General features: G+C 39.0%; 1 protein-coding gene across 2 annotated transcripts in view; it reads right to left on the bottom strand.

The window, feature by feature from the left end:
* The window catches only part of PALLD (palladin, cytoskeletal associated protein), a 205,767-nt gene that overhangs the window by 15,977 nt on the left and 177,391 nt on the right, over nt 1-12,399 (bottom strand). For both annotated transcript variants that reach the window (XM_019534592.1, XM_019534593.1), the window contains exon 13: nt 7,765-7,914. In XM_019534592.1, coding sequence (XP_019390137.1) covers nt 7,765-7,914 — 150 coding nt within the window. The remainder of the gene's footprint in view (nt 1-7,764; nt 7,915-12,399) is intronic.

The following is a 12,399-nucleotide window of genomic DNA, read 5'->3' as shown; positions in this document are numbered from 1 at the left end:
TTCATATCAGAGGAAGTTGCAAATCTAGCCAACAGGGTCCTATCATCAGGACCATTGTCAGCCACTTCAGTGCTTAAACCCCACCAATATTGCTAACTGTCTGTAAATTTATGGACACTCTGTAAGTAACCAGGATAAAAACACTTGTCTATAAATTCCATAAAAAAGTTGTGCTGCCTGTAACTCAGGAAGTAACATCAGCTCCATAAAAGCATAGAGCTCACTGAAGCTCTGTGGTTGGAAAACAAGCTCGTTTCATTATTAAAGCACAGACAGAGCACAGCTGCACCCCTGGTGCAGGAGCACAGCATCCCAAAGGCTGTGCATCTCAGGAAGGTCTGATCTAAGAGCAGTAGAAGGGAAGTCCAGCTGCAAAACAAAAGAACTATAAAAGAGTTTAAAAGGAATCTTCTATTGAAGGAGAGGCAGTAGTTATTTGGGGAACCGTGCTGACACATGGTACTCAGCTGGGCAGGGTGGTGTCTGAAGAAGTTAGGCCTGTCCACAGTATTTACAGAGAATGGTAAGTCTTAGAGCAAGATAGAGATAAAATCCTCAAATACATGTAAACTATTTTCCCTTGCACTTAGTTCCTACCATCAAAATAAATAATATTTGGGTTTTAGGAAGGATGTTTCCTGACTGCATAGTCTACTGGTTACAGATTTCTTAAGGGTAGAACTGCAGGTGCCAGACACTAATCAAAATTGTTGAGTAAGCATAGTTAATAATGTAGCCCAAGACCAAGGACAATCAACCTCAAGACATCTAAAAATACAAGAACTGACACCTAAGTCTGCACTTAAAAGACTAGAAAGGGGAGAGACAGAGGTGCAGCTAGCCCTATAATTGTCATAAACATCTGCAGGAGGACAGATTAGATGATCTGCGTTCCCTTCTAGTCCTAACTTTCTATTGTTCTGTAGCTTAAATTTCTTATTATCATAGAAAAAATGTTTCTGCCTTGTGCCAGACCCACTAATAACAATGCTAAGTATAATGTTACTAATGTAAGCCAACTCTATTCTTCTGACTACAATTTCATGCTCTAAGTATGGAAGATTTGCTGCTGATTTGTCCTGTTTTGCTCTGTTTGCAAAATACCAGTAATTCTAAAACTCTTTTAACTCATTTGAATAACGATGTGGAAAAGATAGAGAGGGGCCAGATGTACGTGGCAAAAATGATAACGGTTTTGAAAGACAAGTCTTATGGGGAGAAGCTGAAACAAATTGGCATGTTCAGCTTTCAGAAAAGGCACTTAAGAGGGGACATGACAGCAGTCTTCAGATACTTGAAGGGCTATCATAAAGAAGAGGGAAAACACCTTTTCTCTTGCTGCAGAGAGGAGACAGGGAGGATGTAGACAACTGGCTTGAAGTTATAGTGAAGCAGGTTTAGACTGGATATCAGGAAAAAAACTTCTTCACTGTTAGAACAGTGAGGCAGCAGAATAGACTGCTAAGGGAAATTGTCAAGAGACTCCTCATCACTGGAGGTGTTCAAAAAGAGATTGGACAGCCACCGATTAGGGATGGTCTATGTGTAGCTATGGCTAGTTTCTACTATAGATATTTCTCACACTTCTGGTCTTTGCTGGTTGCCACATGGGGCTAGGAGGGGATTTCCCTGCCCTGCTACATGTCAGGGTTTTTTTTTTTATAAGCCTTCTGCAGAGGCATTGGGTATTGACTGCAGCCAAGGCTAGGGATTTTGCCTGGGATTTGCCAATCCTCCTGCTGGGAGTTAAACCCATAGGATTCTGGCTAAAGCATCTTGCCTCTCTGTTCAGGGTCAGGCTGATCCCAATATTTGTGTCCGAAAGAAATGTTACCCTATAGTCAGACTGGTATGGACTGTGGTGATTTTTGCCTTCCTCTGTAGTGAGGGGCCACTGTCCTCTTCATGGGATTTATTGAGTGTATTTCAATAACTCTTGCAGCAGTAGGATGTTGGCTGTAATGGTCCCCATGCTTTACCTAAGGCAGATTAGGGCATTATACCTGTGCTGTGTCAGGGTTGACTGTGTAATTTGCTAAGAGATTAGACAATGGATTTGTGTAGGATGGTTTGGCTAGGGATGCCTCAAGTAGGGGGTCAGACTAAGTAGGGGGTTCTCTATGACTCCAAGTCTCAAAGGCTTGTTTTGTTTTCTTAAGTGCCTGAACTACCCAGCAAAACCTACTTTCAATAGAAATTGGTTTAATTTAAACAAGGAGCAGTTTCTATCTTTAGAGCTGCAGTGACGTATAGTCAGAAGAAAGCCGTAGAGAGGTATAGTCAGAAGTCAGCAGGTATACAACGTGAAGCAGCAAAACAAAGCTATTTTGGAGAAGTAAATTGCTTAGATGGATCTGAACCATGAAGTATGGATCAGAGATTGCTAGATTACAAACCTCTCCTCAGTGAATCAAAATTATGTAGATTATCATAATGACCCTTTTAAGCTTTGTATCTCCAAAAATTTGGCTATGTTTATGAATAGGATCTGGTTTCTGCCCCGGTAGAAATACAGAACATTGTTGGTGCTATTAAATTGTATTGAAATCAGCTGTTTTCTTGCACAATGAAGGATATACTATTTCTTAAAGTCATCTTCCCTGTTTTAATTCTGAAATATTTACACTTTTGGGTCTAACTTAAGTGTGCCTAAAAACCTGGTATTTTCCATGAACAAAATGGAACATTTTTGCCGAACTATTTTTTCCTATAGATTCTTTCAAACAAAACAAGTCAAGAGTTTTCAATTCCATTAACAGTTCAGTTCCTCTCCCTTCCATTCCTCTTTTTTCCTCACTATTTTCAAATGGGAAAATGGCAAAAAAGGAGAAAAGCAGAACTGAAACAAATCAGCCAAGCAGTAGATTCAAATCAAAACAAATTGAAAATGTTTGTTCAATTTAACTAAATTTTTTTTAAAAAATGAAGGAAACATATTTCTGGTGAAAATAACTATTTCCTTCAACAAGCCTTTACTTAGATGAGAACAGAAATATGCATCTGTAGAGGGCAAGGAGTTTATACTGCAATTTGAAGTGTTCTTTTTAAAGTTTTATACATAAAACTGATGGAAATAATTTTGAAATGTGTTATACATTAGGTAATTGTGAAACATCCATGCTACTTTGGATGATCCTAATGTAGGAAGCTAAGTTGAATATGATACACATGTTAATGTAGGATGAACAACCCTAGAGACCGATGTTTTTATCTATTTAAAAACTACCATGTGAGCAGCAGTAGTGCCATCATGTAGTATACCTCAGTCCTAAACTTTGGTATTCACTGTCATGTCTCTTCTAATATAGGCATCAGAGTTACTAGATATGATGTAATGTGGGCAACCATTCGTTAGGAACTGGCCTGAGTTCACCAACAAAATTTCATACAGGTCACAAATAACTTTCAAAGGGTAATGAACTTCTAGTTACTGCACATTTTGGCAATAATCATAATTGGAGACGTAGAGTTGAAAGTCTCTGTATCCTGTTACCAATCCCCTGACCCATTTAGGTCATGAGACAAATACTTAAAATAAGTTACTGCCCATGGCCTGCACACTATTTCTTATGTGAAAGCCTTTTGAGTTATAGATCATTAAGAACATCTGGAACCTGTAAACCCCTATTTTAGGCACCTTTATACATTAACCGTTAGCTGGAAGGTGATGCATTAACTTGTTTCAAACTAAGTTTACTGGACTTTAGATGCAAGAATGCATCCAGAAAGGGCAATGTGAAGGACTAGAAAGAATCTAGAATGGAAGGCACCAGTAGTAAGAAAAAGAAACTGGACAACTGATGGAACTAGGAGAGGAAGAAAGAGTAAGGCATGATCTTGTGAAGAAAGATCAAGCTGGAATAGAACTGACAGGGAGCAGTAGAAGGTGGCCTGGGGAGAGGGCATTACAAGGACATGAAAGAGAGAGAAAAAATAAAAGGAGGAGAGCAAAAAACTATAAGGGAGAAGATAAGGATACATACCTGTGTATACTCAGACTTGCTGGTATTAGTAGGAGGTTAGTCACCAATGTTTGTAAAGCAGAATTGAAAAGGTTAAAATATGCACCATCAAATTATTGAAAAGTTCACCAAAGGCTGCTTCTGGGTTAAGATGTTATATGCTAGGTTTTACTGTAAACCCAAATTTCTATACAATCCAAATACCTAGGTTTTATATTATGAGTGCTGACACAACAGTAACTACTGTCTATAAATGTGTAAAGACTGAATACTTCCTTTCTTCCCTCCAAAGACCAGCTGCAAAGTCCCTTTCCATGTGTAAATTTCGCAGTATTGGTTCACATTCTGAGCTGGTAAAAACTAGTAAAGCTCCTTTACTTCAGTGAACAAAATCCATTTATTTCAGCTGGGGATTTGCTTCATTGCTTTTATTTTTCAATGAATTTGATGCTCATGAAAGAAGCTGCTAAAAGCATTGGCAACATTGTTTTACCTGTACGAGTACAATTTTGCCCATATACCAGAAATGAGAATTCTGACTTAAGATTCTCATTTTAAAGCATCAGTTGTTATTACCTCGGGTAATATTCTTTTCCTATGGAGAAGATGTCAATTTTGCCTAAGTTTGTGGTAGCTTCAAGCTATGGACAGACTTCCATTATCATTTAGGAGAACAAGCCAAACTCATTTCCATTGATGACTTAACAGGATTGGAATCCAGCTTTTTGGTGTGAAAGGGCTAGCACATTAGTTCACCGCTGTTCTTTGCCTCCGCTGTGCTGTTAAATGCATAGTAGAAATAAGCTAATCATTATGTTTACTTGGGAATTATACTAGAAGAGAGGAATATAAAGGGCAGGGTGAACTGTTCAAATGCTTTTCTATGTTGTGTAATAAAATATATTTCCAAGTTTGCATCCAGGAGATCCAGAGGAGGATGCTTCTGGTTCTTGTCCAAAAGAAAGAAAGTACAAGCATAGCATTTTCTCATCAGTTCATATAACCATTTTCTCAACTCCCAGAAGAGGTAATAAAGCAGAAACTATTCACTTTATTAAAAAATTAGCACTAGTAAATGCAATTTGATTGCCATGGGGATAGAACAGATAATTTCTCTGTTATCAAATGGTCTCTTGCTAATACTTAGCAAAATAGATATTAAAAAAGTCAGTATTATATCAGTTTGTAAATCTAATCTAAGGACTGATTACAAACAAACAAACAAAAGCCATGTGAGCCTCAGTCAATGGGAATTTTTCAATTTAGTTCAATGGGTTTTAGATCAAGTCCCCAACACTAAAGCCAAGACATATCAAGACCAACTTACATGGCAATAGGGTGTTACTTTTCTATTCCAAAAAAAACATGTTATGGATTGGTACTATTTATTATTGAAACAGTTCCATATTCATTCAAATTGAAGACAACCCTGAATTTAAGAGACTATCTCCCCAAAATTAGATTCTATATATGGAAAAATGATGGATTTATTATAATTTTCCAGGTACAGAAGCTAATTATCAGAGGTTTGTCTTGAATTCATTCTCTTCCCACTGCTACAGCAGGGAAAACTGGCTGGGAGGAGGTCCTGGTGCAAATTACTGTTGGCACCTACAAGCTTAGCTCATTCAGAATGGATCCATGTTACCTTTTTTTTGGAGAAATAAACTTTGGAAAATTTCAGCAGAGATACTCCATAAACACACTTTTAAGCAGCACATTTGTACTTACTTATATACAGTACAAACTGTTCATGATATTAGTGCAAAGCCAAAAGGCTTATGATTTATCACACAATTCACTGGGCTGGGCCCCAGCATAGTCAACATTGTTTTAAGGAATGGTGACCCAAAGGCCCAGCACTGCTCAGTATGTGTGTGTACTCCACATACCCCACAAAAAGGATCAATGTGCTAATTAACCCCCTACTTGTGACTGGCAATGGGTGTTCTTGTTATGAGCCTTGGGACCCTCCAAAAATAAATATGCAGATGAGGCATGGGACTGTCTGGTCCTGCCCTCTTATGGAGGGCAAGGCCACACCAATCACATGTGATGGGCAGAGAGAAGGGGTGACATTGCTTCTCATCTACATAGACATTTGATGTTGTCTGCCAGATAGTTAAGGCTGATGAAGAAACAGGGATCATTGGAAATGGGAAAGAATGGCACTGCTCAACTGTGACAGTGAAAGAGGAAGTGAAAATATATTTGATGTAGTGGTTAACCATGAAGAGTGGGTGCTGAGGGGAACTGAGTGCAATGGGCACCATAGCTTATTCAGGTGGGCTTCACTAACTTAACCTTGTGGTAGGTTCTCAACAGTATGTTTTCCTAATATGGGCCATGTATTTTATAGGCATTCTCAGTGTAGGCTCCATTCAATCAACTTGATAGTTGGTTTCCATTACTGAGCACATATGACTTTTGGCAGCAGTTTAATGATAGACAGTGTATTAATGAGGAGGTTTTCCTGTATGCAAATATAAGATAAGAAACTTTCCCCCTCCATGCTGACTGGGGAAAAAAATCCATTTTATAAATGGGTAAATATGGTAGTTATAGTACAATGCTTATTCTATGAAAGATGTTTCCTGCTTACAAAGATTATTCAAGGCCTTGAATTATTTGGATAATGTGCTATTTATAAAAGGTGAAAATAACATTTATATTCTCTAGTTTTATCCAATATGATTTGAAGTACCAAGATCGAGTTTAGAACTACCATTTGTATATATATTGCAACATGAGGAGGTATGACAGCTAAAGAGCAATGCAAAAATGGAAGAGTTATGCTAAGTAGCCTAGCAACGTGCATAACAGAGCACAACACTCCTGTTTGGATTAAGTTATGTCTTAATGATAGAATTTGTTATTTTGTAGTGCAAGCCTATTTGTGATTCTGGTCTTGGCAAGGTTTTTGTGCTACAGAACATAATAATCCATTATTTCACTAAGTTATTTCTTCATGGGTTATCATGAACAGAATTATACAAGCAGCATTTTCTTTAGTTTTCAGTAGGAAAAGTGGATTGACTTCCAGTGTGCATAGTTTGTTACTCTGTAAGCAGAATGTCCACTATATTACTGCAATAGGTTTCTATTATATGCCATACCTCCTGCCTATTAGCTACTGCATACATAAAGAATAAACCTTACTACAAGCCAATAATACGTTATCTATTTCAGAAAAACATAATGAATACTACAAGATTTTTTTCTACAAATCACGCTTCCCAGTTATTGACCTGCAATATAATGGTTTGTTTTTATGAAATGATGTTTTGGCTTTAATGTTATTTTTAGCCCTGATTAAAAAACTGTTACTCATGTTGAACAGTACTGCAGGCTCTCATAGTCCCATTACTATCAGTCAGACTACTTGTGTCAAGAAGTGGTATCAGCGGAAGTATCATCAAGAGCTCAGATGTACTGGGTTACTTATGTTGGGAACCAGGCCTATCTTGCCCTGTACAATATCAACACAATGTACCCTTAGTGAACACATGGAGATGGTGCCAGCTAAAAGCAAAGAAATGACAAATGAAAAATGCACACAGATACTGTATCCATTTAACAGCATTTTTTCCTAAGTTTGGAGATAGAGTGGTCCCATCCTACTGTAGTTTCAGTTTTTCATCCTTTAAGATGAGTTCATCTTTAATTATATTGCATAACTGACAGATGAGCTGGTTTTTAAAAATGTATGTGCAACGGCAAGCTTGTTTTACAGCTGAAACCATTTACCTGTGGGTTGGCAGCCATGACAGTGTAATTCCCATCATCATCTGAAACCATTTACCTGTGGGTTGGCAGCCATGACAGTGTAATTCCCATCATCATCCAGGGTGGAGGCGACAGTGTAGAGAGAGCAGGTCCCATCAGGTTCTCTTTCAATTCTGTAATGATCACTTCTCTTAGAGATTTGCTTCCCATCTTTGAACCAGTAAATCTGTAGCAGAAAACAAAGTGCAGGTGATAAAAGATGAGTGGTTATAGTCAGAATTTCTCAAGTAACAGAGCCACTAGCATGACTGTTTGAGCACTTGTGGTGCTCAGGTGAGGTCCCAAAGGACTGGAAAAGGGCCAATTTGGTCGCTATTTTCAAGAAGGGGAGGAAGGAGGATCTGGGTAACTATATACCAATTAGTCTCACCTCTATCCTTGGGAAAACCCTTGAAAAAATTATAAAGGATCACATTTGTAGGAGTCTAGTGGGTAATATAATGCTGAAGGGCAACCAGCATGGGTTCATAGCAGGTAGATCTTGCCTGACTAACCTTGTTTCTTTTTATGACCAGGTGACTAAATGCTTAGATGCAGGAATCGAGGTAGATGTCATCTATTTTGACTTTAAGAAGGCGTTTGACACGGTATCCCATCCTATTCTCATAAACAAATTAAATGGCTGTGCCATAGACAATTACACAGTCATGTGGGTGGCAAATTGGCTTAAAGGTCGTATCCAGAGAGTGGTTGTGGACAGGTCAGTATCAACCTGGACAGATATGGGCAGTGGGGTCCCCCAAGGCTCGGTCCTTGGGCTGATGCTGTTCAACGTCTTCATCAGTGACCTGGATGAAGGCATGGAAAGCACTCTGTTCAAGTTCACAGATGTCACCAAACTATGGGGTGAAGTAACCACATTGATAGGAAGAAACCGAATCCAGGCCGACCTGGACAGGTTCGAGTAGTGGGCAGAGAGCAATAGGATGTAGTTGGACAAGGACAAGTACAATATGCTGCACCTAGGGAGAGGGAATCACCAGCACACCTGTAGGCTGGAGGATGACCTTCTCAGCAGCACAGTGGTAGAAAGAGATCTCAGACTTACTGTCAACTCGAAGATGAACATGAGCCATCAGTGTGATGAAATAATTAGCAGAGCTAACTGCACTTTGTCATGTATTAGTAGATGTGTCACGAACAGGTCCAGGGAGGTGATGCTTCCCCTCTGTGTGGCACTGGTCAGGCCACAGCTGGAGTACTGCATTCAATTCTGGGCACCACAATTCAAGAGGGATGTGGACAACCTTAAGAGGGTCCAAAGGAGGGCCACTAGTATGGTTAGAGGCCTGCAGGGAAGGCCCTACAAGGAAAGGCTGAGGGACCTGGACCTTTTCAGCCTCCGCAAAAGAATACTGAAGGGGAATCTTGTGGCAAATTCACGAGGAGGGTGGGGGGAGAGGACAGGGAATAGGAGATGCTCTGTTTACCAGAGCACCCCTTGGAATAACCAGGTAAAATGGCCACAAGCTGACAGAGAGTAGATTTAGGCTGGACATCAGAAAGAACTTCTTCAGGGTTAGAGTTGCCAGAATCTGGAATGGGCTTCCAAGGGAGGTGGTACTCTCCCCTAGCTTGGGGGTCTTCAAGAGGAGACTGGACAAGCCCCTGGCTGGGGTTCACGTGGCCCCAGCACTTTTCCTTGCCATGGGCAGGTGGTCGGATTCGATGATACCTTGAGGTCCCTTCTGACCCTAGCATCTATGAATCTAACAAATCTCAACTGTTGAAAACCTTGTTGGTACATATTAAAATAAAACCATTTTTGTTTCACTGCTAAAAAGAATGCTGAATCTTGTAACCAAAGAAATGCTGCAGTATTGCAGCCTTTCTAAGAGAAAGGCCAGAAGACAACATTTACAGAAGAAATTTAATATAAGAATTGTATTAACTTTCCAAATGCAAGTGAGAACTGAACAGTCAAAGAAACCAACAACAAATTTATCCATAAAGAAAAGTTCCAGATCAAATGAGGTTTTTAATTTACTTAGATCTGAAGAAGTTAAGAATTTTTAATAGATTCATTTTTTATTCTAGAAAACAAAAACATGAAACAATAATTATAGGATAATTAATAATATGTTGGATAATATGTTTTCCTAGATGTCCACTATGCAATAGGACCAAATAACCAGAAAGAGCCACTGTACTTACACACTTACATTCACCAGCTCAAGATGTAAAATGACTCCTTTAAATTTTACTTGTTGAAGACCATGTTGAATCATATTAAAGGGATACAGATTAGCAATTAGTAATATGTAGTTAATAACAGGCATTATTAAAATGGCATAGGCTTTCACAAAAATATTTAAAAAACTACAGAATGTGAAAGAAAATACCACAATTTCAACTCAATGTATAGAATTTTAAACAGTTATATGCTAACTATAGAAAGTTTCCCAGAATGGTTAACTTGTCTGGCAAGTAGGGGTCCCTTCTGCTGCCTCACCTGAATAAAAAAAACAGATAAAACCAGAACAAAAAAACCTTACGCTAATGCATATTCTTTTATACATTTTATAAAACCATTTTATAGTAGGCTCCAGCACAAGAGAGAGAAATAGAGATTTAAGCCAAGTCTTTATTATTTATTTATTTTGAATAGGTATAACATTTTCTGAATTGCCTAAGAGAGTAGTGAGAGTAATGGGACACAGGTGCTTAAGTCATCTAAGTGCTCTTAAAAATTTCACTGCAGGTGGCTACATTTGGGCATATATTTAAGAACCCAAGTACATAACATACAGTTCACAGTGAAGTCAGTGAATGCTCTGTAATTTTGAAACAAAGATCTTTATATAGCAGCTTAAATATGTGCTTAATAGCACAACTTCAAGGCATGCTTTTTCAATAAAAGTTCTAGTAACTCTTACAAAATGATACACAACTGCATTTCTAAATGAAATATGGCTTCCCATCCTCATAAGCAATGTATGATGTTACATTTAGTAGACAAGTCATTCGTGACCTGTGCAGTGGATTCCAAAGAGAAGCTCATTCTGTAATCCATCATTGATGACCTCAACTGAACTAACAGCAAGAAATTAGAGATTTGTGTTAGCACTGTATTTGCATTAGCATTACAGTTATAATGTAAAATGTACATGCGCACCCACACACTTTATAGCAATTTTATGCTATAGTAATCACTGATTTTTACCAGAGTAAATTCTTTCCTTTGGAACCAGCTGGAGCACAAATCTTCATTTACAGTAAAGACAAAGGACATGAGTGGAAGTCTGTTTATGTTTTTAAGTGCTCTTGATGCCCCACTCATTAAGAAAAACTGGAAACTCCAGAAACTAACTCTTTTTGCTTTAAGTTCCCCTGAATAGTGAGTTGCAACATCATCTGCCAGCCAGGAAAGGAGTGAAGCCTGGTAATGGAGGGGAATTTCTCCCTCTAATCTCCATTTAACTTATCAGTCATTCTCCATTTTCTTTCTGTGACCAACAGGCTTTTGGTATCCTCTGGATAAGGCCTCAAAATCCTGCCATAGCTTGCCCAATAGTATCCCTTGAATAAAGTTCCATTGAGCCAGAAAAAGGCATTGAATGAAACACTATTAGCTGGCATAGCTGAAACCATTTATGTGCATCCCTTACATGAATCAGGAAGGCTATGTGGACCAAAAACCAATATAGGGAGCTCTGGAGAAAGGAGCTACACTGTATGACCTATCAAATTTACTGGCTGTAAAAGTACACGAATGAAATGTATCCCCACGTTTTTGAAGATGGCATAATTTGGATTTAGCCAGAACTTTGTGATAAAACCTACTTATAAAAGAAAATTTATGTTCAGAGCCAAACCTTGCATGAACTCCCCATTTTATTGTTCCTTTCCCAGCCCTGGGAAACAGGTCTTATTTCCATTTAAATAATGTTCGCAATTTGATATTAGAGAAAAAGCAGAGCTGTGACTAAGAATCCCTTAACAGTGTTATCATTGCCTAGGAAATGAAAAGAAAAGGCTACATTTACTTTCTACAAGGCTCTCCGAAGCTTCAGCCACTGATTCAGTGGAGATTCGGCCTGATTCAGTGGCCGAATCTCCAAATCAAATCAGGAGACCCTTTAATTTCTCTGAATCAAATCAGAAACCTCCTAACTGATTTGGAGAGATTCAGAAAGATTCAACGATTTGGACAGGGACACAGCTTTTAATGTTTTTTCTACATACCTCAAGGTACCAGGCGGCTTGTGAATGCTGAGATGGTGAGGGGGATGGCACATCCCACAGGAGCATGGGGTGGTCCCCAGCGTGCTCAACAGTGGATCTGGAAGTGGACCAGAAACACTTCCAATCCAGTCCTGGGTCTGCCAGGGAGCACGCAGGGAGTCCCCCCACACCCCTCCCCCCCGGTCAGCAACTGGAGCCTCCTGGGTTGGGGGGGCACCCAGGGTTTGCTCTAGTCACATAGCCAAACTGTGTTTGCTCTAGTCACATAGCCAATGGGATTATTAGCATAAGTAAAGCAAAGAGTATTTTCCAGAATTTAATTTCTAAAAAGAGATTGTAAGTCATTTACTAAAGAATATGTATCAGGAAGATTTCCAGCAAAAGTTCAGTGACAAAGCAGAACAAAGTCCCAGTTAGATTACATTCTTCCAGGTTCTATATAAATGCCAACATTTCAAAGGTCTGA

The sequence above is a fragment of the Crocodylus porosus genome, unplaced genomic scaffold, assembly GCF_001723895.1.
Source record: "Crocodylus porosus isolate Cpor-Errol unplaced genomic scaffold, CroPor_comp1, whole genome shotgun sequence".
NCBI classification, from domain to species: domain Eukaryota; kingdom Metazoa; phylum Chordata; order Crocodylia; family Crocodylidae; genus Crocodylus; species Crocodylus porosus.
This window is presented reverse-complemented; position numbering and strand designations above follow the sequence as displayed.